General features: G+C 39.1%; 1 protein-coding gene across 1 annotated transcript in view; it reads left to right on the top strand.

The window, feature by feature from the left end:
* The window catches only part of BRINP1 (BMP/retinoic acid inducible neural specific 1), a 175,973-nt gene that overhangs the window by 49,104 nt on the left and 101,900 nt on the right, over positions 1 to 24,969 (top strand). The window contains exon 2 of the mRNA XM_036752940.1: positions 4,167 to 4,434. Within this exon, the coding sequence (XP_036608835.1) occupies positions 4,217 to 4,434 (218 nt within the window). The 5' untranslated portion in view covers positions 4,167 to 4,216. The remainder of the gene's footprint in view (positions 1 to 4,166; positions 4,435 to 24,969) is intronic.

The following is a 24,969-nucleotide window of genomic DNA, read 5'->3' as shown; positions in this document are numbered from 1 at the left end:
AAGTTCAGACAGGTAGTAAACCTTACGGGCAGTACTTGGACTCAGGTCCTGTACCTGTGTACACAGCCAGAGGGAGGTTGCTCCATTCAGCTTAGTTCAAATCCATCTAATTATACTATCAGCCTCATCTCTCTATCTTTACCATTAGAATAACAAGAAGCATTATCAAATGCCTTACTAACATCTAGGCAAAATATATCAATAGTACTAGAATGGGTCACAAAGCACTGACTTTAGAATTGGAGGATTCTATTTATGGATGACTCTCATCTATGCTTGCTTATTAGCTCTGTGATCTCGAACAAGTCACTTAATCTTTCTGGGCCTCAGTTTCTTCATCTGTAAAATTTTTTAAAAATTAAAATAAAAGATATTTGTCATTGGAGGTCCCCTCCAAATACAGATCAATGATATGATTTTTAAATTTAGTAATGCTGACAAAAAAAGGAAGATGATTCTGGCTTTTCTCATTCAACAGGCAATTATAAAGAACCTACTATGTGTCGCAAATTGTGCTAAACATTAGGCAAAGAAAAAAGTGAAACATTTGCCTCCCTCAAAGAGTGTATGTATAAATAAATAAATAAAGATATAGACAAACAAAAATTGATACAAGTTATTTACGTGTGTGTGTGTGTTTGAGTAGGGAAGCACTAGTAGCCTGGGGATCAAGAAAGACCTCATGTAAAAAAGTGGTGATTGAGCTAAATCTTGAAGGTATCTTGAAGGTTAGGGTTAGATTTGAGAATGGAGTGGATTACAAGAATGGGTTCAGCTAGTATAAGAGCACACAAACAGGAGTTAGAGTGTTCTCTATGAAGAACAATGGAAAGGTATGTTCCATTGCTTTGGGGCCACCTCTTTCTTCTAGCTTCAAACAGCTTGCCTCTTTCTTCTCATATATGTCCTTAATGATTTTAATGGCACTTCTTGCATAACAGTCAACTGTAGTAATATACTGCATCTGGTTAATCCAACTTGCATCTTTTTATTGCTCTTTGGGTTATTGGAAATTGTGAATTTTCTAAGATTAATGTTTGCCATGATTTAATTCCCAATAGCCTCACCAGGATGGTTTTAAAAAGATGAGTTTTTGAAACAGGAAGCACCTTGGGGCCATCGAAACCCCTAAACAATTTTCACCATGTTTTCTAGCAGAGGGCCTTGGGCAGAGAAAATGTTTGTTGTTTAGCTGAATTAGTGCCACAGAGAATAATATCAGTTTTGAAGAAAATGATCATGTTCTCAATTTGTTCATCTGTTAAATTAAGGTTAAATTAAGGAACATCTAGCTAATGACTTAACCAAGAGGAGTAACTCATGGTGGAATTTAAGGCAGGGACAGATTAGTGCAAAAGACATTGAAATCCAAAGAAGCTTTTCAATAGTCTTCAAACACTGCATAAAAATATTACACATTTCCCTAGAGTAACCCCAGGGTGACATTGCTTCTGTCCCAAAGAAATGTTCATTTTAATTTTGAAATTAATTTCTTCTCAATACTTTAAATTTTTAAACCTTTTTGTAATATTGTGATTTCCTAAATCATTGCAGACTTCTCTTTCTTTGATGACATATTTATCTTTTCCTCTTCATTTCCCAAATACACGCAGACTATGTTCTAGCAGCCAAATTGCCACTAACCACCATTGGGTCATCAGTTTATATTTCTGAACCTCAGTTTCTGTATCACCCAAGTGAAATAGTTGGGACAGATGTCCTCAAAATTCTTTTTAGTGCTGTCATTCTACACTTTTGTGTTCCTTCTAGGGCTAACATTTTATGTCCTAAATCCTAACATTCTGTCTTACATTCTAACAATTTATATTCTCAGGTTCTTTTCAGCACTGACCTATGACTGTATCATTGTATGACTGATGCATCCCAACACCTCTCCTTCCCCTTCCCTCATGCATGCTTAATGCATACTTCTGGGTATTAGCCACACGTAGAAATTTCTCCACTAACACCCACACTGACATACTTTTCAATATCGTGCATGTAACTTGACACTTCCTTGAATACATGAAATGATCTGGATTTTGTCGTTTTGTAAATACCTTCATTATCAAAGCCTTCATGTGGAGACACACAGACATGACATGCACACGGCATCTATCTGCTTCATCACCCCTGAAAGGTAATTCATATTGGAGCTACCCACAAAAGTCTCTGGATTATCTTTCTTCGATCCAGTGCCAGCTCAGGTTAGCTCTAGTAAACTGTTTTGGCAATTTGGCAGTTGAATTGCCGAGGTTCTGTGTTCTGTGAAGCCTACTTGGAGTCAGGCTTTAAACAAAACTTCAGAATCTAGGTTCTTTTATCCCTAATTTCCCCACCCCACCCCAGTTAGGCGTCATTTCTCAGTACCTGCAGTTAGAGCTTACAGTGCAAAGTAAATTTCTGTAGCAAACCATAAAAACCAGTGCAGTTGAGCCCGGTGGTATGAGGGTGGGGTGGGGATGGAATCCAGGTAAGCAGGAAAGACAAATTCCCCATTTATTCCCCTCCTCTTCAGCAGGGCTGCTCCTGCTGTTGGACACAAAAAAAACAAAACAAAAAACAAAACAAAACATTTTATTGCTAGCGATAACTTACATGTCTGTATCATGTTGCAGTCCACAAAATCCCCATTTTACAGAAGGGGAAATTGAGGCTCAGAAAGATTTAGGGGTTTGCCCATAGTCACAGTCTTGAGAAGAGGCAGAGATAGAACTGGACCTGATTTCTTTTTAACAGTGTTCAATTTTCTCTCTATTTTCTCTCTTAAAAGCATGTCTATCTCCTTTCTTCCCTCCATAATGGCTTCAAACTCAAATATTAATCTATCTTAAGAAAAATAAAGCCCTAGCACTGGTGCTGAAGGGAGGTGGAAAAAAAGGAAAATCTGCTGAAGACCTAAGACCCTGGTGTTGATGAGAATTTCTCCAGAGTTACAGCTAGGCTGTCTTGTCCATCTATCTCATTTTATAGTTGAGGAAGCTAATTCTTATAGAGGGAACATGAGTATTTTGAGGACTTCTGTACCAACTATTTCACTTGGGTGATACAGAAACTGAGGTTCAGAAATGTAAACCGATGCCCTAAAAGTGACTCCATTTCATGGTAGTTAATAGTAATTTGGGAGCTAGAACATAGTCTGTGTCTATTTGGGAAATGAATGGGAAAGGATGGAGCAGGGAACCTGAGGTCTTGAGGCGACATATGGCCTTCTGGGTCCTCCACTGTGGCCTTTTGACTGAGTCCAAGTTTTACAGAGAAAATCCTTTTATTAAGGAGATTTGTTCTCTTGATTAAAAGGAGATTTGAAGTTTGGATTCAGTCAAAGGGCCGCACTTGAGGAACTAGAGGGCCACATGTGGCCTTGAGGCCACAGGTTCCCCACCCCTGGTATGGTGTATAGCTATCTAGCCTTGGAGTCATTAAGGCATCTTGGGTGTATGAGTGCATGATCCTTGGCCAGTCATTCAATGTCTCAGTGATCTAGAAAATACTTAAAGTTTGTTTCCTGCAGAATAGTGGACTCATAGTCATTAGTAGAGTGCATTTCCTTACAACCAAAAAACACCAACATCACAATTTAAAAACAAAAGTGATTCCTAGATATGAGAAGTAGACCCAGGATTAGAACCTACTGGTTCCTAATGATAGGATCTTGGCAATATTACTCTGTTGCCTCTCATGCTTCCTTTGCCTGCTACCTACTCTAACTCCAATCCTCTCCCCTCTCCCTAGGATAATAACAGAATCTGTCAGTTAATGAGAATTGATTAAACACTTACTATTTGCCAGGCATTGAAAAAGGAGCTGCATGTCTCAGAGATTCAGTGCACATTTAGGATTAAGGACAAGTCAGTTTTTGTCTCTGGGCCCCAATGTCCCCATATTTAAAATGAGAGAATCCTCCAATATCCTTTCTGGCTTTAATATACTATTCTATATCCTAAATTGTATGTTCTGAGGTTTTTTCCAGTTTGGACACTCTATTCCAACATTCTGCAATCTCAAGTTTCTTCCAGGGAAAGGACCTTCTAACCCTCTATAATTATCTGGATTATTTAGATGCTCACTGTATCTTTTTCTACATATTAACCATTATTCTCCTCTCTCCTTCTCCTTCCTCCCTCCCCCAACCTCTTCTATCATTCCCTTCCTTTTCTCCACAGGACTCCACAGAATGGAGCAAGAATGAGAGGAATAAGGCAGACAGAAAAGCATGAACTGGAGGTTTGTTGAGTTCATCTACTTCCTGTTTATATGGGACCATATAACAGTGCAGTCCTCCCACCAGGAAACAGCTGTTACCGACCAACATGTCTCCAAGGAATTTGATTGGCTTATTTCAGACAGGGGACCTTTCCATCACTCCCGGAGCTACCTATCCTTTGTGGAAAGACACCGTCAAGGATTTACAACCCGATATAAAATATACAGGTATGTCATGAGATGAGCTGGCTTCTAGTGAGTCCTTGTTTTCAGTTATTAGTCTGCTTGGGTGGGCCAAACTTTGCCTTAGGTATTGTTTTAGGAAGGGAGCCCCAAGCAAAGTCATCACAGTCCTTCCACAGAATGGAAATAATGTTTAGCCTTTTGGCTCAGCAACAATAAGCAGCTTTAAGATACCAGATGCTGTACTTGGCAAGTATTCACAGGCACCTGAATTCAGACAGAAAGGAGTCCACACACTGATAAACAAGTTGGGATAATCGATAGTTATAATAATAGTTCCCATTTCTATAGCACTTGAAGGTTTGCAAAATAATCTCTCAACAACAGCTCAGGGAAATAGATGGTACAAGGAAAACGGTCCCCATTTTATAGATGAGAAAACAGATTTTGAGAGGGAAGAAGATACTTGCCTGTGGTCACAGTTAGTCATTAGTAGATCTGGGATTCAATCCCTCATCTTCTTATTCCAGGCCAGAAGTATGAGAGGGGTAGTATGACTGTGAACAAAGGAGAAAATGAGCATGGTATGGAAGCAGGGAGCGGTAGGAAAACAGTGCCCAGAGGGTATTGATTGGTTGGTGGTCACACAGCTAATATGTGTCAGTTGCAAGGCTTGAACCCAAACTTTCCTGACTCCAAGTTTACCCTTCTATAAACTATGCTAAGAAGCCTCTCTCCTAAAATATTTATAAGGTAAAAATATTCTTTATCTTAGCCAATATTTAAGTTCCTCCACAGCCTACCTTCTACTTATCTTTCCAGCTTTATTTATTTTGTTCATATGCATTTATTCTAGGCTCTAGCCAAACTAGACTGCTAATATTTCCCAATCTCATCTCTCCTCTCTCCTGTCCCTCCCTCTCTCTCTCTCTCTCTCTCTCTCTCTCTCTCCACTCTCTCTTTCTCTCTCTCTCTCTCACTCTCTCTTTCTCTCTCTCTCACACACACACACACATTCTCTGTTCTCTGTTCTCTCCTCTACCTGCAAAATGTTTCAATCCTTCGAGGTCAGGTTTAGGAGTCAACCTCCTTCATGAAATCTTTCCTAATTCTTCCTGTAGGAAGGTGATCTCTCTCCTTGTCTTCCTAGAGCACATTTTTTGGAGCTTTCCTTTGCCCCTGTAGTATTACCCTTTATATTATGCTTATGTATAGACTGTAGTCTGCCCATTAGACTCTAATCCTCTTGAAGGCAGGATTTGTATAACCATCACACAGCTAATACATTATTGCATAACCAACATGGAGAGCAGTGTCTTGTACATGGAGTAGATGCTTAATGTTTCTTAAATTGAATTCAACCCAAACTAATATGCCTTCTGTATCTTCAAAATCCTCTCCCTAAAAATAGACTCACCGTAGAACATCATTGTATTGAGAGGTATGCATGCATAAGCAAAACACGGAGGCTTTTGACAAGAGAATGCCAGTATCAGTAAGCTATATTGAGTGTGAGGGCTAGAATGAAGCTCAAACATTGAAAGTTGGAGTGAATGAGGAAAAAGCGAATGTGTGGCATATCACAGCCAGTTGGGATTCCCTAAACCCATGCACATTAATAAGAATGCTTTGATTGAAAGTATAATGTAATGTCTATATGCTTTAATTAATATGGTTTATATGCACACATGCCCTCTATTAAATGTACCCAATTATATGTGAGGGAAACCCCAGCTAAGCCAAGTTTCTAGAAGAATTTATATTTTTTCTATAAAAAATGTAGTGAATTAAAATTTCTTCTCTTCAAATATGTGAAAAAGTAATATGTGGAAGAGAGTTATTCTGTCCAAATTCAGAGGGAAGGTATAAGACCTTTGAATAGAAGTTATAGGGAGGCATGTCTTGGCTAAATATGAGGTAAAATAATAATTCCTAATAATTTGAATTGTTCATCAAAGAAATGGACTGTGTTAGTAGATAGTGAGCTCTTTGTCACTAGATTAATGGTAGCCTTCTGAACCCCCAAAACACTAGAATATGGAAAGTGGACAACATCACCATAGAGAAGAGTCATCTGCCCTGCTAGAGTTTCACCCTTTCAACTATAGAATTCTATGGATCATTTAATAGATGTGGTCACATTGTCATAGTAGAAGCAGCCTAGTACAGGGAAAGAGCTGGTCCTAGAGTTAAAAGACCTGGATTCAAATCTTGATTGTGTTGTTTGCTGCATGTATGATCTCCAGCATGTCTTTTCCCTTCTCTGATTCTCAGCTTCCTCCTCCATAAAAACAAGAGGGTCAGACTAGATAACCTCTAAGTCCTCTTCTGGGTCTGAGATTGTGTGACTCTATAATCTTTTTTTTTTTAAGAATACGTATTTTTTTCTGAGAGTGGTTACCTTCTCTTAGAGCCTGGCCACAAATGAGATCAAGGCAATATATTTAGACCTGTGTGAGCTAGACAAACCACTGTTTCCTCTTCAAATCCTATACTCCAGAGTCTCAACAAAGAACTTGATTGGGTGCAAGAAAATCTAGATATGATTGTAAGTGGTTCTGTGCCTATCATCCTGACACTTAGAGAAAGTAACCAAAGCACAATGATCACCAGATGGCAGCTTGGGAGTTATAGCATGGTGTGTGTTGGGAGACACCTGATAACATGGATGTGAAGACTGGTCTGCATTGCCCTGGGGTGGGGGGGTGCGTGGGGGAGGTATGGACCCCCTATCTTAGTATACAGAGTTCTCAGGCAGGTATCCAGAGCCATCAGCTCATCCATGAATAAAGCTGAGCAAACAGCAATATTCTTACATGGACATGCTCATCAGAACTGTAATAAATTGGCAATTTCTCCCTCTAACAACACCCGGCTTTGTTGAAATCCTGTAACAAACTGACTGGTGATTTCCCAGGGTGTCTTGCTGTGAGGTAACATGGACACAGCACATTAGAAGCATGTCATTTGCATTGCAGACCTACAGAGATAAAGCCACTGCCAGAGTTGAGATGCCCCATAAAGCCTGACTATCATGAGCATCCCGAGCAATTGTTTCTGCAACACGCTATTCCCCAGTCCTGTCCCACCCCAGCTCCTCTAGTTCTTGAGCATCAGGCCCATTAGTCAGAAGCACCTATATCCAACTCTCAGTCTGCCTGCACTAGGCCCAGAGGGATGCTAGGAATTTCAGGAAGGGGATGAGGACCAGACAGATCTCTTCCTTCTGCATAATCAGAGTAATATCCGTGGCTCATGCATATGCAGGGGTGGCTCTCTCTAGCTCTCTTTTTCTTCTTACAGAGTCACTGTGGGAAGTGAGAGAGAGACAGAATCAATGCCGAGGACTGCAATGAGAACCTTTTAAATTAAAATCCCAGCATCCCATTCTGCTGCATGTTGCTTCACAGAGTGATAATCATAGTAATAACCACACATCCCTGAAACTCAGGGGCGTACATGGTGAGCAGAAGCCCGCCGCCCCACAAGAGGGTTTGGTCCTCATTTTGAATGGGAAATGTGACACTTCTTTGGCCCGGAAGGGGAGGGTGTATTCACTTCATAGGAAGGAGAAAGCCCTTACTTACTTTCACATTCCACTTACACTTTCCAGTGATAGGTGTTCCTGATAGGTCATTTCTATTTTACAAGAGTTAGGAATCCATCCATCTTCATTTCAAGGTGAGCCTTTTCAGAGTGCCTAGAGCTGGATTAGACCTTATAGGTCAGCTAGTCTTTCTCCTTCCTGACATTTTACAAATGAGGAAATTGAGGATTAGAGTAAGGTGACTTGCCTAAGGTCACACAGGTGACAGTCAGACTTGGACTTTTATCTGAAATACACATCTATCTTAAATAACACAATAAACTTTAAAGCACAATGTTAATGTAAACAATCATTTTTGTTGTTATTAAGAATGACAATAAATTAGGAAGAAACCTCTGACTATGTAATGTTAGAGCAGGAGGGCACTTTGTTTGACCTGGAGTGTCAAACAAAATATAGCACATAGAATTTTAGGGCTGGAAGGGACTTTAAGACATAAAATATTAAAGTTAGGAATTACTCTAGAAATACAATATTAGAATATATAACATAGGGAATGTTAGAGCTGCATAGAGGTTTAGAACATAGACTGTTAGATCACAGAATTTTAGGGACCTCTGAGATTATTGATCCCAATGCTCTTATTACATATATATATATGTATATATATATATATATACATATATATGTATAGAAATTGATGCCCATCAGAGTGGGCATTTATAAAATGCTTACTGTATGTGAAGCACTGTGGGAGGCACTTTACAAATATTATCTCATTTGATTTCACAATAATCATTTGAGGTAGCTGCTGTTTTTAGCCCTAATTTACAGTGAAGGAAACTAAGGCAAACAGAAATGAAGTGACTAGCTTAAGGGCATACAGCTAATTTCTGAGGCTGGGTTTGAGCTCAGGCCTTCCTGACTCTAGACCCAATTCTCTATCCACTTAGCTCCCTCCATAAAGATACAACTTGCCAAGGTCACACAATTAGTGAGTGGTAGAGCCCTTTTCTGTGTGTGTTTCTTCTTTCTTTAAAAAGTCATTTATTTATTTTAACATTCATTTTTTAAATTGAGTTCCAAATTTTCTCCTTTCTTCCCACCTCTCCTCCATCCATTGAGAAAGCAAGCAATATGATATCAATTATACATGTGAAATTAGGCAAAACATATTCCCATATTAACCATGTAGCAAGAACAAAAACCAAAAACAAAAAAGAAAAACCAATAAAAATCAAGAAAGATAGAGTTTTTTTAAAAGTCTGTTTCAATAAACATTCAGACTGTGTGAATTTTTTTTGGAGGGGAGAAGGCAAGGCAATTGGGGTTAAGTGACTTTCCCAAGGTCACACAGCTAGTAAGTGTGAAGTGTCTAAGGTTGGATTTGAACTCAGGTCCTCCTAATTCCATGGCCGCTACTCTATTCACTGTGCCTCCTACTTGCCCCCAGACTTTATGCATTCTTTTGACTGTGTCATGTTACCATACGTATTCCTGAAAAGTTATTTGCAAATCAAATTTCTGTAAATCTAGTCTGCTTTTCCTATTGTCTTACATGCATCAAAGAGATATTCCAACTTCATTTCTGATCTGATTTTTAATTGATTCTTATTGTTTTGGTTTTCCAGTTTCTCTGACTACTGGATTCCCTAAGCAATTAATGAAATGGACCAGGGGGAAAAAACTTGATATTGAAATTTGGTAATTTTATATTATAAACAATCATAGTTACGTTGACATGCTTCTCAAATTCTGAAACCTGGATATTTCTGTAAGAGAAGCAGAGGTGATAAGCTTTTACACAGTGCCTACAATGTGCCAGGCACTGTACTAAGAACTTTTAATGGATATTCTCTCTTTTGATTCTCATAACAACACTGCAAGGTAGGTGCTATAATTTTCCCCATTTTACTGTTGGGGAAACTGAGGCAAATAAAAGTTAAAACACAAGGATCTGCCTGAGGCTGGATTTTAACTTAGGCCTTCCAGGCCTAGGATTCTATCCACCGAGCGGCCAGCTGCCTCAAAGTTTTTTTTCCCATCATCTACAGTCTTGTGATATAGGTATTGAAAGTATTATTATCCCCATTTTGTGGGTGAGTAACCTAAAGCTCGGAGGGGTGAGGTGATTTCCCCAATAAGTGAGTAAGTAGAGGAGTCAAGATCCAGGACCCTAGGGTTTAGAACTAAAGGGGCCTTAGAGATCTGCCCTAGAGACTTGACTCAGTCTATGTAGCAGAGTAACAAAGCCAGGATTCAAACCTAAGCCTTATGACTCTAAAAGGCATACTATTTCAAACTCTATATTCCAGAATCTCTCCTTTTGAGGGAGTCCAGGATGTTCTGGGGAATTTTTGTTGTTTAGTTATTTTTCAGCTGTGTTTGATTCCTTGTGACCCCTTTTATAGTTTTCTTGGCAAAGACACTGGAGTGGTTTGCCATTTATTTCTTCATTTCATTTTACAGATGAGGAAACTGAGGCAAAAAGGGGTAAGTGACTTGCCCAGGGTAACGTAGCTAGTAAGTGTCTGAGGCCAGATTTGAACTCAGGAAGTTTTCCTGACTCCAGACCTGGCACTCTATCCACTGTGCCACCTAGGTGGGAAGTAGGAGGCTTTTATTTCATGCCTCTACATTCAACCCAGGACTGAAGGGAAGAAAGAAGAGCTTCCAGCTCTTGCTATGGAAGACCTAATGTTCTCATTCAATCAAGCTAATGCTTAAAATTGGAAGCATTCCCTCCCCTTTTGTTACCCCACCCTGCTTTTTTTCCTTTTCCCTTACTTCATGCACATTGTCATAGCTGCATCTTGGATTTTTAAAATTCATTTATGTTTTGAGGAAATTGTTTTGTATGACTGTCACTTCCAATAACACATGCAATAAAGTTCTCTCTTGAAACAAATAGAAACAGATAAGTAAAACAAACCTGCACATTAACTGTGTCTGAGCCCATAGGCAGCATTCCATTTCCATAGTTCACTGCCTCTCTGTTAAGAGGAGGGAACTCTGTTTCATATTCTGTCCTTTGGAGTCAAGATTGCATATTATATTAGTCTGAATTCTGATGTCTTTTAATATTGGTTTCTTTTGTGTTACTGTGGTCATTGTGTATGTTGCTTTCTTTCCGTCTGCATCAATTAATACAAATCTTGTCACGAATCTTGTGTTTGTACACATGTTTTATTTTATTGGATTCATTTTTTTATTTTTTAAAATTCAATTCAATTAAATGTATTTCAATGGACAAAAATCTGTTTTTGCTCCCTTGCCTCCCCCCTTTCACAGTTGGGGAAGACAACAGAAACAACAGAAGCATCCACAGGAATAACCACAACATCATAGCAAATATATGTAGTCAAGCAAAACAAATTCCTTCATTGACCATATCCAAATGTATGTATTATCAATAGTGTGCTGGCAAATGTTTAACAACTGCCTCTCCAGAAGGAAAAAGAAATATGCATAATACATCTCTAAGCTTAATTTTGCATTATTCTCCAATTATTTTTTAAAGTCTAGAAGATCAACAAAACAATACATCAACCCCTGATTTGTATCACTTACTGATTTCTAAGGGGTACTCACATGGAAAATTTAACAGTTGTCCCAGGAGCTAGTATAAGCAGGCTTCAGCACACCCCTGGCTCTTTTTCTATATCTTGAGACCATCACCTATATGTCAGGAGGTGGGTAGCATGCTTTATCAGTGATCCTCTAGAATCATGGTTGCTTTTTAATTCTTACTTCTCATTTAAGCTTGCCTTTAGTAGTCATTTTAATTATTTAACTTGGTGGGAGTGAATAAGGCCCACACATTGACATTTGCCCTGTCCCTTGCAGAGCCCGTTTTTGGCCCTGAATGGAAGTAGAATTATGTGCCAGGACAATGAAGTAGGAGTCAAAAAACCTCAGATTTGCTGTGATTGTGTCCATAACTTCCTGTGTGACCTTAGACAAGGAACTTAAATTCTTTGAGCCTCAGTTTCTTATCTGTAAAAATGAGAAGGCTGGACTAGCTAAGTGTTATTTCCAGTTCTAAAATTCTATGTTCTGTAATTTTAACATTCCAATATTTTAGATCCTAGCATTCTCCTTTCAAAATTTCCTCCTACCTTTAATATTCTTTCTTCTCCATTTAGTTCTCTGATTCTCTAATTGGCCATGCTTCTGTAGGTTTTTGTATTTCCATCCAAGGACATTACTCTAGCCTAGTGACCTGTATGTGTAAGGCAAATATGTCAGCCTTCTTCATGAAACTCTTTATTCTTACTCAGGTCTAACTCCACCTAAAGGCTTATACTTGAGAAGGAACAGAAATGGGAGATTTGGTTTCCTGTATATTGTATTACTCAACTATTTCTTCTGTTTTTCTTCTGATTCTTAATTTTGAAATTTCCCTTCAATGTAAAGGAGATGACAACTGCAGCACCAAGGACAGAACCATGAATAGTCAGTAACTTTAAAAAATGTAGCAGGAGTTGTTTGTATTAAACCTAAAGTAGATACTTTTTAAAAACCACAGTTCAGTCGTGAAAGAAGTCATATAGGTCACATCACAGGTTTAGTCATTCATCTATGATGTTAGGGGCTTAGTTTAAATGACCTCCAGAAAGCCTATTCAACCCTGTTTCTAACAAACTATCAGAATAGGAGGTCTCTGCATGTCCTCCGTCACCTGGTGTTTGATCGAATCATATGAGTTTTCCATTTTGTGTAGACCTAGCTACGGAGAGCTTGCTGGTGGGTGGATGGATGTGCAGTGGATCATGATTTCTGTAGGAGGATCATCTCTGCTGCAAAGAGGGTGTGTGGGTGAATCTGCTCATGGTTTGTGAAGATCTCTAAATTTGGGAACACCTGTCTCTCTTCCATCAGGGCTTTCGGAGGGAAATCCTCCCTCTTCTTTAAAACTCCAGAGATGAAAGGATCATTAGATAAGGGTTGCCCACCCCACATTCCCACAGGGTTCATATTAAGATTCAAGGCAAGGCTATGAGAAACAACACATCAAATCAGACATTGCTGGTCCTTATTGTTTGGGAGATACTTGCCAATCATGAGGGCTAGTGAGACAGAGAGGAAGCTGTGAGCATGATGATGCTGACACTTCCTTCTTATAACAGTAAGCAGCAGGGAGGCCATCAGGCTTAGCAGGTATGCTGAAGAAGAGGCTTTTCCTTATTGAATCTATATACTTTGAACTTATAGAGGAGAATCCTGGAAATGCAGGAGATACATTCTGAATAAGTTGGAAGGAGACATTTATCAACAGGAGGTAATGTTAAAGAGAATTATAATTCTAGGGTTGTGGAAATGTAAGGCACTTTAGGCCATAGTACATAGGATGTTAGAGCTGGAAAGAACCTCAGGGGTGCAATTTTATAACAGAGATTGTTAGAGACAAAATTGAGGCCCAGAGAGTGTAAATGACTTTTCCCAAATCGTGTAACAATGTAGTGACAGAACCAGGACTGAAACTGAGGTCTATTGTCTCCTGTGTTTGCTACCATGGATCATCTAGCTAGATGCTATTATTCCTCATTTTTTGTCCCTTGGATTAGTCTTTGTGGCCCATGCGCATATCAGTATATCTTCTTAGATGGAGAAGGCAATGGTTCTGGAGGAGGGTAGAAGAAAGTCCAAGAGAAAGAAAGAGGAATGAAGAGGTTTCTGATTTCATACATCTGTATGGCATCTGTATTCTTTAGCCTGAGGGGCATTCAAACTTTCAGTGCTTATTGATTTATGTACCCAACCCACGTACTCTAATTTGCAAGTGCCTCATTCATTAATCAGCCCAGGTGATAGCAGCAGTCTGTAGTGTCTGGTCTTTCAGATCACTCCTCTACATAAGATCTCAGGTTGACTTTGATCTATAAAGCCCTTAGAGAGGCTGGGGTCCTCCGGGACTGTTTTCACCCGAGTGCCATCACAGCAATCAGCATCATTTCAGGAGCGCTGACTTTTGCTTGCCTCAGAGGGTAGCTTCCTGTTTCATTCAGGGCCAGCATGGGGGAAGACAAGGCCCTTGAACACTTGTGTTAGCCTATACTTGATTGACAGGGCAGAATTGCGTGTGGCATGTCAAGCTCTCCATGGGCCTTATATTACATCCTGCACCTGGGAGACAACGCAGGTGGTTCAAGGAAGAAAGAGATGATATGAATGGTGCTGTGGCCTGGATGATGTTACCCTCTCTGATAATCTGACCTCCTGGGGAGCAGGATATATACTGACCATCCAGACACTAAGTTTGAATTCCCCCCAGGATTCTGATAGAAGACAGCGCTTGAGACATAATAATGGCCTGAGGATGGCTTGATTTCAGAATATTATTTTAGGATAACAGTGAATGGCAGCTGTTATATTGGACAAAGGGTAAAATATAAATGTATTCTATCTGCTAGATAGTTAGAATGAATGTGTGAGGACAGTTGACCCAGACAAATTGACCGATGAAAGGATATGTTGTACTGCAACATAATGACTTCAATATTCTTTTGATTTGTAAAAATGCACTGAGAATGAGCCCTCAGTATACTCAACCACAATCAGGAAAGCATGGATACATAGGGTCTTGTACTGACATTCCAACTGTGTGAGTTGTGCAGTGGAAAGAAGCTTAGAATCAGATTGAGAAGACCTGATTTTGGATCTCATTTCTGCCAAGAACTTTCTGTGTAACCATGGGCCTTCTTAGTTTTCCCATCTGTAAGATGGAGATAACGATATTTGTATTATCTATCTTGAGGTTTTGAGGAAAGTACTTTATGAACTAAGAAGAGCTATATAAATGGAAACTATTATTATTGCTTGGATCTTCAACACTGTTCAGCACAGCGGGAAGGTACTACAAGGGTGAAATAAGGGCAGAGAAAAGTAGGACCAAAAAAAGTTCAGAGATATGTGGCACCATGACAGTTAGTCAACTAGCATTTATTAAAAGCTTACTATGTGCCAAGTACTGTGGTAGGCACTGGGAATACAGATACAAGTAGAAAGAAAGACAATTCCTGTCCTCAAGAGCTTACATTCTAATGAGTGGGTAGCAGAGAGAAGGTTGGATTTGGAGTCAGGTAAACCTGAGTTCAAATTCTGCCTTTAGAGATTACTAGCTGTGCAATCATGGGCAAGTCACTTAAACTAAGTCCCAGTTTCATCTGTAAAATGAGGGGGATGAACTAGAAGGCCTTTAAGATCCTTTCTAGCTGTAAATTTATGCTTAGGATTTTGTAAAGGGCACAGCGCCAATTATAAGCAATAACCTTGATGCAAAAACAACCTCGCCTTGCCTCACATCTAGGCATTTCAATAGTGCTACTTCATGGTTTTTTCTAGTTTTCAAGTCACTCCTCTCAAAACAGCTCTGTGAGATAGAAGGTACAAATAATATTGTCCATTATACAAATAAGGAAACTGAGGCACAAAGTGGTTAAAATGATTTGCCTACACAGCTACCAGGTGGCAGGGCCAGAAGTTAAAGCTATGTCTTCTGGTCCCCAGTGAAGTTACCTTTCTATTACAACACCCTCTTTCTTAATGGAACTGAAGTGAATCGTAATAGGGTTATAAATATCAAGGTAGGCATGGCCTTCTAGGACACCTAGTCTAACCCCATCATTTCACAAATGCAGAAACCAAGGCAAAGGCAAGTTAGGCAGCTTGCTTAAAGTCACATAAGTAGTAAATATCAGAAGCTGGATTGGAACCCAGGTCTTATTCTAGAGCTATTGTTCTTTCCATTGTAAGAGTGTAGTAACCACATAGCCCAAGGTCCAATGAAATGGATTGAGACCATCAATGGCCTGGCCATCGGATTGTTCCTGGAACTTTACCTAGGTATATGTTTTCTAAAACTTGAGAGTTGGAATGAAAACAAGAACATCAATTCAACAATCATTCATTCTTCTGAACCAGAAGCAAACTGGAAGGAATTGCCTTTGCATCCAATCTCTGTCAAAGTTAACATTTTACAAAATCAGTAGCAAAAAAATATATACATATATACACATATACATACACACACATATATGCATATATATGTATATATGAATGTGTATATGTGTGTGTATATACATATATATGTGTGTGTATATATATGTGTGTGTATGTATATGTGTATATATATACATATATATACATATGTATGTATGTATATATATGTATATATATACACACACACATATATACACACACACACGCATACCTGAGGGGATTATGATTTTGACCAATTGTGCTAAGGACAACCAATGTTCTGGAAGGGAAGGTGGATTACGCATCCTGTTATCATTCCTCTTTATGAGTTCTAGTTGTTCAGACTTTTCATATTCTGTTTCTGCATATTAATTGACTATTCCTGCTACCAGAAAGGTGCTCAGTCATCTAGAGGTAGGCATTAGGTTAGTGCTGGCTGAAGCATCTTTTATTTCATTTCATTTCATTTTATTTTTTTAAGAAACAAGAGGAAAATGTTCTGGGGGCACTGCTCCTTTCAAAGGCAAATACCTAATGTATCTGTTTATGCAAAACAACCCAAAATCCTAAAGATTTTAGTCACTAAATTAAAAAAGACAATACCATCACCAACACTGACCTTGGACTCTGAAGATAATTTAGCTTTCATCTGTTCTTTTGAGCTCCCAGGGAAAGCTCATTTTTTTTTCAGAACCATTTTGCTCAAATATTCTTTTCCTGGAAATTTGTATAAATTGCTATTCCAAGGTGGATATTATAGTCATTGGATTGTAGAACAGAATGGGAACTTGAATGTTCGTAAGGGTCAATTCCTTTATATTATGGAGAAATATCTCACCTAAAATCTATACAACATGATGCAGTGGAAAAATGTGTTCAATTAGAGATGAAGAAACTTCAGCTATAGTCCTGTTTCTCTCACAAATTGGCTGTGTCACCTTTGAAAGGTCACTTTCCCTCTCTGTGATTCTATATTCCCATCTGTAAAATGAGGTCAGACTTGTTGATCTCTTAAGGTTCCTTCCAGCTCTACCTTTCTATGTTTCTAAGATCCTTTCCAGTTCTCAGGCTCTATGATTTTATACTTTATCTGTAACCATCCAGAAGGTCTCAGTGAACATTCTGTCTATTACTCCGCCTGCCGTTTTAGTTAGTTGCATTTCTTCTTGGACTCCAAATGTGGACATTGTCAGGGCCTTGAACGTTTATTTAACATATGTCTTTGAGCTGACTCTAGCCAGTTTACTCAACTTCTCTAAGCCCATTCCACTGCCTTGTGGAAAAAAAAAAGATGCAATCAAATGCATTTACGATTTCACTGGCCCTTGAAAAACTTTGATCTCTATAAAATATCACTAATTAAGAAAAAAAATTGTTAATGCCAATTTCACATAATTTGCATGACAAATGTATTATTGTTGTTTTAAGATTTGAAGAACTGAGGAAAAACTGAACTTGGCTTTGTGACATTGAGACCCCCTGATCCAGATGTATCACAGCATAGAAGACAATTTTTTTGTCCTGAGTAATTTCTTCCATCTGATTTGGCTCTTTCTCCTGCCCCTGGGCTCAAATAGAGGATACAGTATCCTCTGCTAATAACCTTGACCCTTGTCCTCTTGAAGGCAGCTAAGATTTAGTCTACAAGGTCCTCAGCATTTTTTCCCCACATAAATAAGAAACTCTCTTTGGCTGTAACCTTACCTGACCTTGGAGGGAGCAAAGGATTTCACCCTCAATAGTTTTCCTAAAATAGGTATCTTGTAGTGGTAGCTTAAATAAAAAAAAAAGGAAGAAAGAGGAAAAAAAATCCTAGCAAGTTTAAGCATAAGGAATTCTTTTGTTCTGGTGTAAATGGAAGGAGGATGGTGGGAAGGTACATGATGGTACCTTTTATGTCTTTCTATTTCTGGCTCCCCTATAATTCTCTTCCTTTTGGGGGAAACTATTCTTTAGCTGAGAACCACCCACTTGCCTCTGGGATACAGGGCCACCTCAAAGACATTCACAGACATCTCAATTGCTTCCTTCCATTGCCTTCTCTGGGCACTGGATTGTCAACAGCGACTTGAGAGTATGTCTCTAAAAGGAATAGGCAGGTGAAGTCAGGTTTTGATCCACATCTCCTGAGTGGATGTAGGAAGCCTTCAACCTACATTTGTTGAATGGTCTCTAGGAACATAGCCATGTTTTGATGGTGGAGGATTGATTAAATGGTGCTCAGATATGACTCTTACTCTGAGTAATGTCATGTAACCAGTATTATTGGAAATAAGAACGTTGTATTCAGAAGATCATTGGATTAATGGTATAAATTAAAAAAATAATCTGGATTCCAGCTGGATTCCAGCCTTGGCTCTAGTACTTAATAGTTACGTGATCTTAGACAGATCATTTCATTTCTCTTGGCCGTAGTTTCCTTGTTTTTAAAATGAGAAGGCTGAGCTCGATAGTCTATAAAGTTTCTTTCAGGAATATCATTCTGTGATTTTAAAATTCAAATTCATCACAAAATGTTTTTAGGATCATGGATTGCAAGAGACACTGGTGGGTATTCATTCATGGGCCTGAATTTTGGAAGTCAGATGAAGCTCTTAGATATTTGGAAAAGTCATGTCCTCAAAATCAGAAGATTTAGGCTCAAGTCTCTGCTACCTCCCTTCTATATGACTTTGTAGAAATTGCTTAATAGCTCTGTCTCCATCTCCTCATCTATAAAAAAAGAGTAATACCAAGCCTACTTTCCCTGGTCATACTGAGACACATATGAGAGAATGATAGTGATTCAAACTTCTGCAGCCCCTTAAGGTTCAAAAGTGAACATAGGGTTGTCATAGGGTTGTATTACCATGTGACAGGTAAGGTAAGTAGAGCAAGTATTATAATCCCCATTTTTCAGATGAAGACATTGAGGCTCAGAGATACCTAACCCTGGGCAAAGACATAATCTTGCTAAGATGAGGTTTCCCATCTTTAAAATAGGTAGACATACTCGTATTCCTTTATTTTATTTTAAAGTTTTTCTTGAGATCATTTTTTTATATTACCTTCATTTCCAAGTATATACTTTTTCCTTTCTTTACCGAACAAGTTATCCTACGGGCTCCTTTAAATAAAGTGCCTTATAAAAGTACTTTGTAAATTCAGACTGCTATTATTGGTGTTACTACAACTATTATTCCTCAGGTTGATAATATATTTTTATTAATGCCTTTTGTTGTATGTTGCACTTGCCAAATATGTCTCTTCTTTCTCCATTACATAGTTAGCCATGCCTTGGAACAAGTGTTGGGGGGTTGGGTGGGAAACAGAGAGAGAGAGAGAGAGACAGAGACAGAAACAGACAGAGAGACACAGAGAAAGAGATAGTGACAGAGACAGACACAGAGAGAAAGAGATAAAGACAGAGAGAGACAAAGAGACAGAGAGAGGCACAGAGACAGAGAGACAGAGAGACACAGAGGGAGAAAGAGAGAGAGACAAACAGAGGGGGAGAGAGAACAGACATTGCATAAAGAAGAATCTTATCTGCTACAGTGTTTTAGTATATAATTATGGAGCCAAACCAGAATGTGGAGGTAACTAGAACAAAGTATAGTGCAGAGTTTTTTAACTGGTGGTTGTTTGTTGTTGTTGTATGGATGAATGGGTGCATGGATGGATGGATGACTTGGATCTTTTTGGCAATTTGGTGAAGCCTATTAACCAGGAAGGATTAGAAAGCAAACCAATTATATTGAAATCCATTTATCAAAATATTAAAAACAAGGTCACAGAGCTCAGGTTGAGAATCCTTGGTAGAGTGAGAAGGAGTTCTAGCTTTGGATTCAGAAGCCCTGTATTCAAGTCCTGGCTCTGCTATCTTTGTGACCTTGACAAACCACTTAAGCTCTTAGGTCTCAGTTCCCTCTTCTATAAAATGAGAGGGTTTGACTAGATGATCTGTAAGGTCCTTTCTAGCTATGAATTACATAATGATGATGTGACTTGCTCCAAGTCTCATGGCTGGGGAGTGTTAGATCCAGAGCTCAAACCCATGTTGCCTGCCTCCCAGGCCAGCAGACTCAAAAACTACCTCCCAAACATATATGAAAATGCTTTGCAAAATGGAAAGTGCTCTCTAGATACAAGTGGTTATTCTAGACTTCTTCTGGGTGTTGCTGGAGTCTACACTGTGGGTAAAAACAACAAATGCTGCATGGGAGAATGCTTCTCTCCAGGGAGCAGCTCATACCCAGACTGCAGAGGAGGTCAAATTCCAGGGAGTTGCAGGTTGTCTTTCTCACATTTGGCCTCAAAGAGTCTTGCACTGACATAATCATTCACAGTGAATTATTTAGAGGAAGCTACAGTGAGGTTGGAGTTATTTGTCCTGGTTAAATGAATCCCATCAGGCGAGAAGGAAGCAATGGGGGTGGGGTTGGGCAGAGGGAGGCCTTCTATGTAAATTGCTCAGTGCACTTATATATCCTCCAACCTCCCATGACATGGCAATATAATATAAACTGCGCAAAATCCTAAGCCCTGTCAGTCTACCCACAACTCTCTCAGAGGCTGCAGAGAAAGGAAATATTTTGATTTTCTCTTAGGACTCAATGCTCTAGAAAGATTTGGAGTCAAAGACTCTGGGTTCAAATTACTCTGCTGCTTTCTTCCTAGATGCCCTTGGACATATCACTTTCCCTCTTTAGCTTCAATTTTGTCATATGAAATTGAGAACATCAGACTAGAATTTATTCCACTAGACAATCTCTAAAATGCCATCTAGCCCTAAATATGGTGACACCTATAGAACCCTCATATCTCCTAATTCACTTATAAGATCATGGATGGAAAACTTCAAGGGGCCTTTCAGGTCACTGAGTAATACTCCCACATTTTATAGGTAAAGAAACTAAGGCTTAGAGAAGGCAAATTACTTAGCCAAGGTGAAATAACTAATGAACATCTCAGATGAGGTTGAATTAGGTCTTCATCATTCCAAACACTCCATCTCCTGTACTACCCACTGCTTCATTTTCTGTCTCTTTCTTTGTCTCTCTCCACACACAGACACACATATATAAGAAGACAATACAAAGACATAGGCACATCTGAGATATCCTCTATCCTTATGTCAGCATTTCCTCCACACATCAGCAAATTGTCATACTGTGTGGTCATGGACAAAATAATCCATTACCTGGTGACCAACCTTTCTCTTAGCTCAGATAGACTGGCTAGTTAGTGGGTGATAGGCTCACATTTTGTAGCCAGACATGACTTTTTACAACAAAGGGTCATCTCTGTGTCACAAGGATCCATCTAGAGACTTTGAGAAAGAGAATAAAAGGAGAGACAGAGAGACACACAGACACAGACAGACAGAGATGGAGACAGGAAACAGAGACAGAGATACACAGAGACAGAGAAAGAGACAGAAAACAGAGAAAGAGAGACAGATACACAGAGAGAGAGACAGAAGGACAGAGACAGAGAGAGGTGGAGACAGAAAGACAGACAGAGGAAGTCTGAAAGTCAGAAAGATAGAGAGAGAAAAAAATCAAAGAAAGATACACAGAAAGACAGACAGACAAAGACAGAGAAAAAGACACAGAGATCCAGAGACAGAGAGAAAATGTTTGTAGTGAGTATTCCTCTACTTCTGTGGAGAGTTTTCAGGTTACTTTTAGAGAGTAGCGAATAAATGACAATGAATAAGATCCTTTTCTGAGTGAGAATAATTAAAGAATTTGATTCTCTACCCTGATATATTTAGGATGTTTTTTTTTCCAAAAGTGGTTGGTCAAAATACAGTCTGTTTGATGATAGAAGAATCCTTAAGGGGAGACACAAACCACCATGTGAATTATTTAAAACTAAAGTGGCCCAAACCCTAGAGAATGGAGTAAGGAAAAATCTAGTGCAGAATCCTAGGAGAGTGGGATAGATGAATCAAATGAATGTGATAAGTCTTTGGTAACTCACATTTCTCTGCACCCTTGATTTTCTCCAGGCTAACTTGACTATGAGGAGGTTGATAATGCAATTATAGACTCATACTTCTCAATTATGCACTGATCCTTTTCTTTTTTCTGTACCATTATTCCTTTTGCCTTTGGATCTTCTCCAAGTTATACCACATCAGGTCAAAAGAAGATCTTGTCTTGGCTCAGCCACTAACATGTTGAGTGGTCACTTGACCTCCCAGCCCATATGTAAAATGAAATGATTAAGGCTCTCACATTCTTTGTTCTCCTGTCTCTTCCATTTATAGCATTCTATATTCTCTGTTCTTATAGTCTAGGCTCTAGGGTCCTTTCTAGCTCTGACTCCATGTCCCAACATTCAGTGCTCCTAGGTCCCTTCCATCTCTGACATTCCATGTTCTATATGTATCTTCCAAGTAAAACATTGTTTGTTTTTAACATTCCATCTTCTCAGGTTCCTAGAACATCACTTTATGCATTACTTATTCCATACATAAATAGGGCCTTAATAACTGCTTTTTGATGAGGATCCTGCTGATGATGATGTGAATACTGAGAAGAGGCAGGCTGTGGATGGGCCAGGCAGTACACACTTTTCATATTGCTCTTTGCCTTTTATGCCCGGTCTGGCAGTGATACTTCTCCTCATATGGGATATTTTATTCCATTTTTAAGAGCTCTTCATTTGTCATTTGGGACAGAGAGTTGGAGCTAGTTCCAATCTGCAATCAATCAGACCGCCTTTGCGGAAGAGCTACCAGGAAACTATTGCTTGCCCGCCTTGGGTCTTTTAGCATTGATGTAAACATTCAGACATCACTTATACATTCTGAATGAGAAGGAGAAAGAGGGAAGGATGGAGGGTGGGAAAACAGGAAGAGTCAAAAACAGAGAAACAGAGAATGATGCAGAGACAGTGAAAAGGAGACAGAGAGGGACAGAGAGAGAAAAAGAGAAGGGGAAGACAGAGACAAAAGCAGGAAAATAAACTGACAAAGACAGAAATAGAGAAAGAGAGACGGATTGAAAAAAAGAGATAAGGACAAAGACAGATATAAACAAGCTGACAAAGAGACAGAGATAGAAAGAGAGACAGAAAGACAGAGACAAAACAAAGGCTGACAAAGAGAGATAGACTGAGAAGCAGAGACAAGGACATTACAGAGATAAATAAACTGACAGAGAGACAGAGACATAGAGAGAAACAGAGATAGAGACAGAAAGGGACGAAGAGACTGACAGAGACAGACAGACAGGGACGGAGAGACAGACTGAGAGAAACAGAGACAAAGACAGAGATAAATAAACCTAGAGGGAGGGAGAGAAGAAAAGAAGAAAGGAAAAGAGAGAAGAGGGAAAAGGAGTGGAAGAGGGAAGGAAAAGAAGGGAATAGGAAATGGTAAAGGGAGGGGAAGATGGAAAGAGATGAAAGGGAAAGGAGAACAGAGAAAAGGAAGGAAGGAGGGCAAGAGGAGCTAGAGCAGAATATGTCTATTTGATCATCTGACTAGCATTGCCTTGTTGTTATAGTAATTTCTTGAAAAAAAGAAAACAGGCTGATACCAAACACAAGAAGCTCTTTCTGTCCTTTGGAAGAAAGCAAAAAAAGGATTCTTTCAAAGAGCCCATAAGAGAGATTGTTGCTTTTTTTATTTTTAGAAACAAATAAAATATGTAAGGGAAAATAAAGTGTTTTTCGTGTTGAGTGAAACAGTTAGACAAGAAAAAAAAATTACTCCTGGGAGAGAGGTTAATATGTTAATTTTCACCTATGCCATTCCATGCCTACTCAAAATCCAAATGCTTTTGTTGTTAAATCTGTGAGATAGGCAGGAAGCATTCTATTTGTAGTATATTAATTACCATTAGGACCAGCATCATCATTATCTTCATCTTTGCATTTCTTATGACTATCATCACTGTCACTATCACTCTCCAAAAAGAAAAAATCATAGATGTATGCCTAGAATTAACCCTAGAGTCATCTGTTCTAACTCTTCATTTAACAGGTGAGAAAATTGAAGCCCAGAGGGAGGAAGAGACTTGCCCGAGGTCACAAAGCTAGTTAGTGACAAAGTCAGGATTCAAACCTCCTAGATACTCTCTTCTTCCTTGGCTTCTGCCATGCTTCTCTCCATAGGTCGTCCTCCCACTTATTGAACCACTTCTCGGTAGTTTCCTTTTCTGAATAATCTTATATCTTACATCTTTCATCACACATCTATTAAATGCAGGCATCCCCCAAGACTGTCCTGAGCACTCTTAGATGATCATTTTTATGCTTAAAGGACCCAGTCCTTCCCCCTTATTTTACAGATGAGGAATGGATATGAAAAGTTTCTGACTTGCCAAGGGTTGTACAGTTAGTGTCAGAGGAGAAATTAAAGCTCTAATCTTCCTTACTCCATAGTTAGAACTTTTCCCGCTATGTCACATTACTTCTCCTTTTTCTTGCTGTGACATCATGAGCTCCCATGAGTTCAATTATCATATCTCTGCAAATGACTCCCAAATCCCTGTATAATGCAGTCCTTGTTTCTCTCTTGAAATGCAATCCCATATCTCCATGTGAATGCCCCCTTGGATTTTTAAATTTAGTTTACTTCCCCAAGTCCATTCTTCCTCCAAACTTCCCTGTTTCTATTAAGGGTACCGCCATATTTACAGTCACTTAGTTTCACAACTTCGGTCATATACTTAACTCTTCCTCCTCTTTCAGCCCCATTTGATGTTTCAAAACACCTTCCAAACCCTGTTCTTTCTACAACTGGAGTGTCTCTCAAATCTGTCCCCTTCTTGTCACTTATATGGCCTCCACCCAAATTCAGAATAATCCTTTGACTTTTGCAGTAACCTCCTAATTAGTCTTCCAGCTTCTAGTCTATACTTTCTCTCATCTATCCTCCACACAGCTACCAGATTAATATTCCCATGATACAGGGCTGACCATGTTAATCCTTTGCTCAAGAATCTATAGGAGCTCCTCAGTACCTCTGAGATTAAACAGAAATAAATGCCTCAGCCAGCATTTCAAGACCTTCAAAATTTGCCTCCCAACTAGCTTGCCACACATTTTATCCTGCC

This window comes from Trichosurus vulpecula, chromosome 3 (assembly GCF_011100635.1).
Source record: "Trichosurus vulpecula isolate mTriVul1 chromosome 3, mTriVul1.pri, whole genome shotgun sequence".
Classification (NCBI taxonomy): domain Eukaryota; kingdom Metazoa; phylum Chordata; class Mammalia; order Diprotodontia; family Phalangeridae; genus Trichosurus; species Trichosurus vulpecula.
Note: the sequence above shows the minus strand (reverse complement) of the source record. Positions and strands in the feature narration are given on the sequence as shown.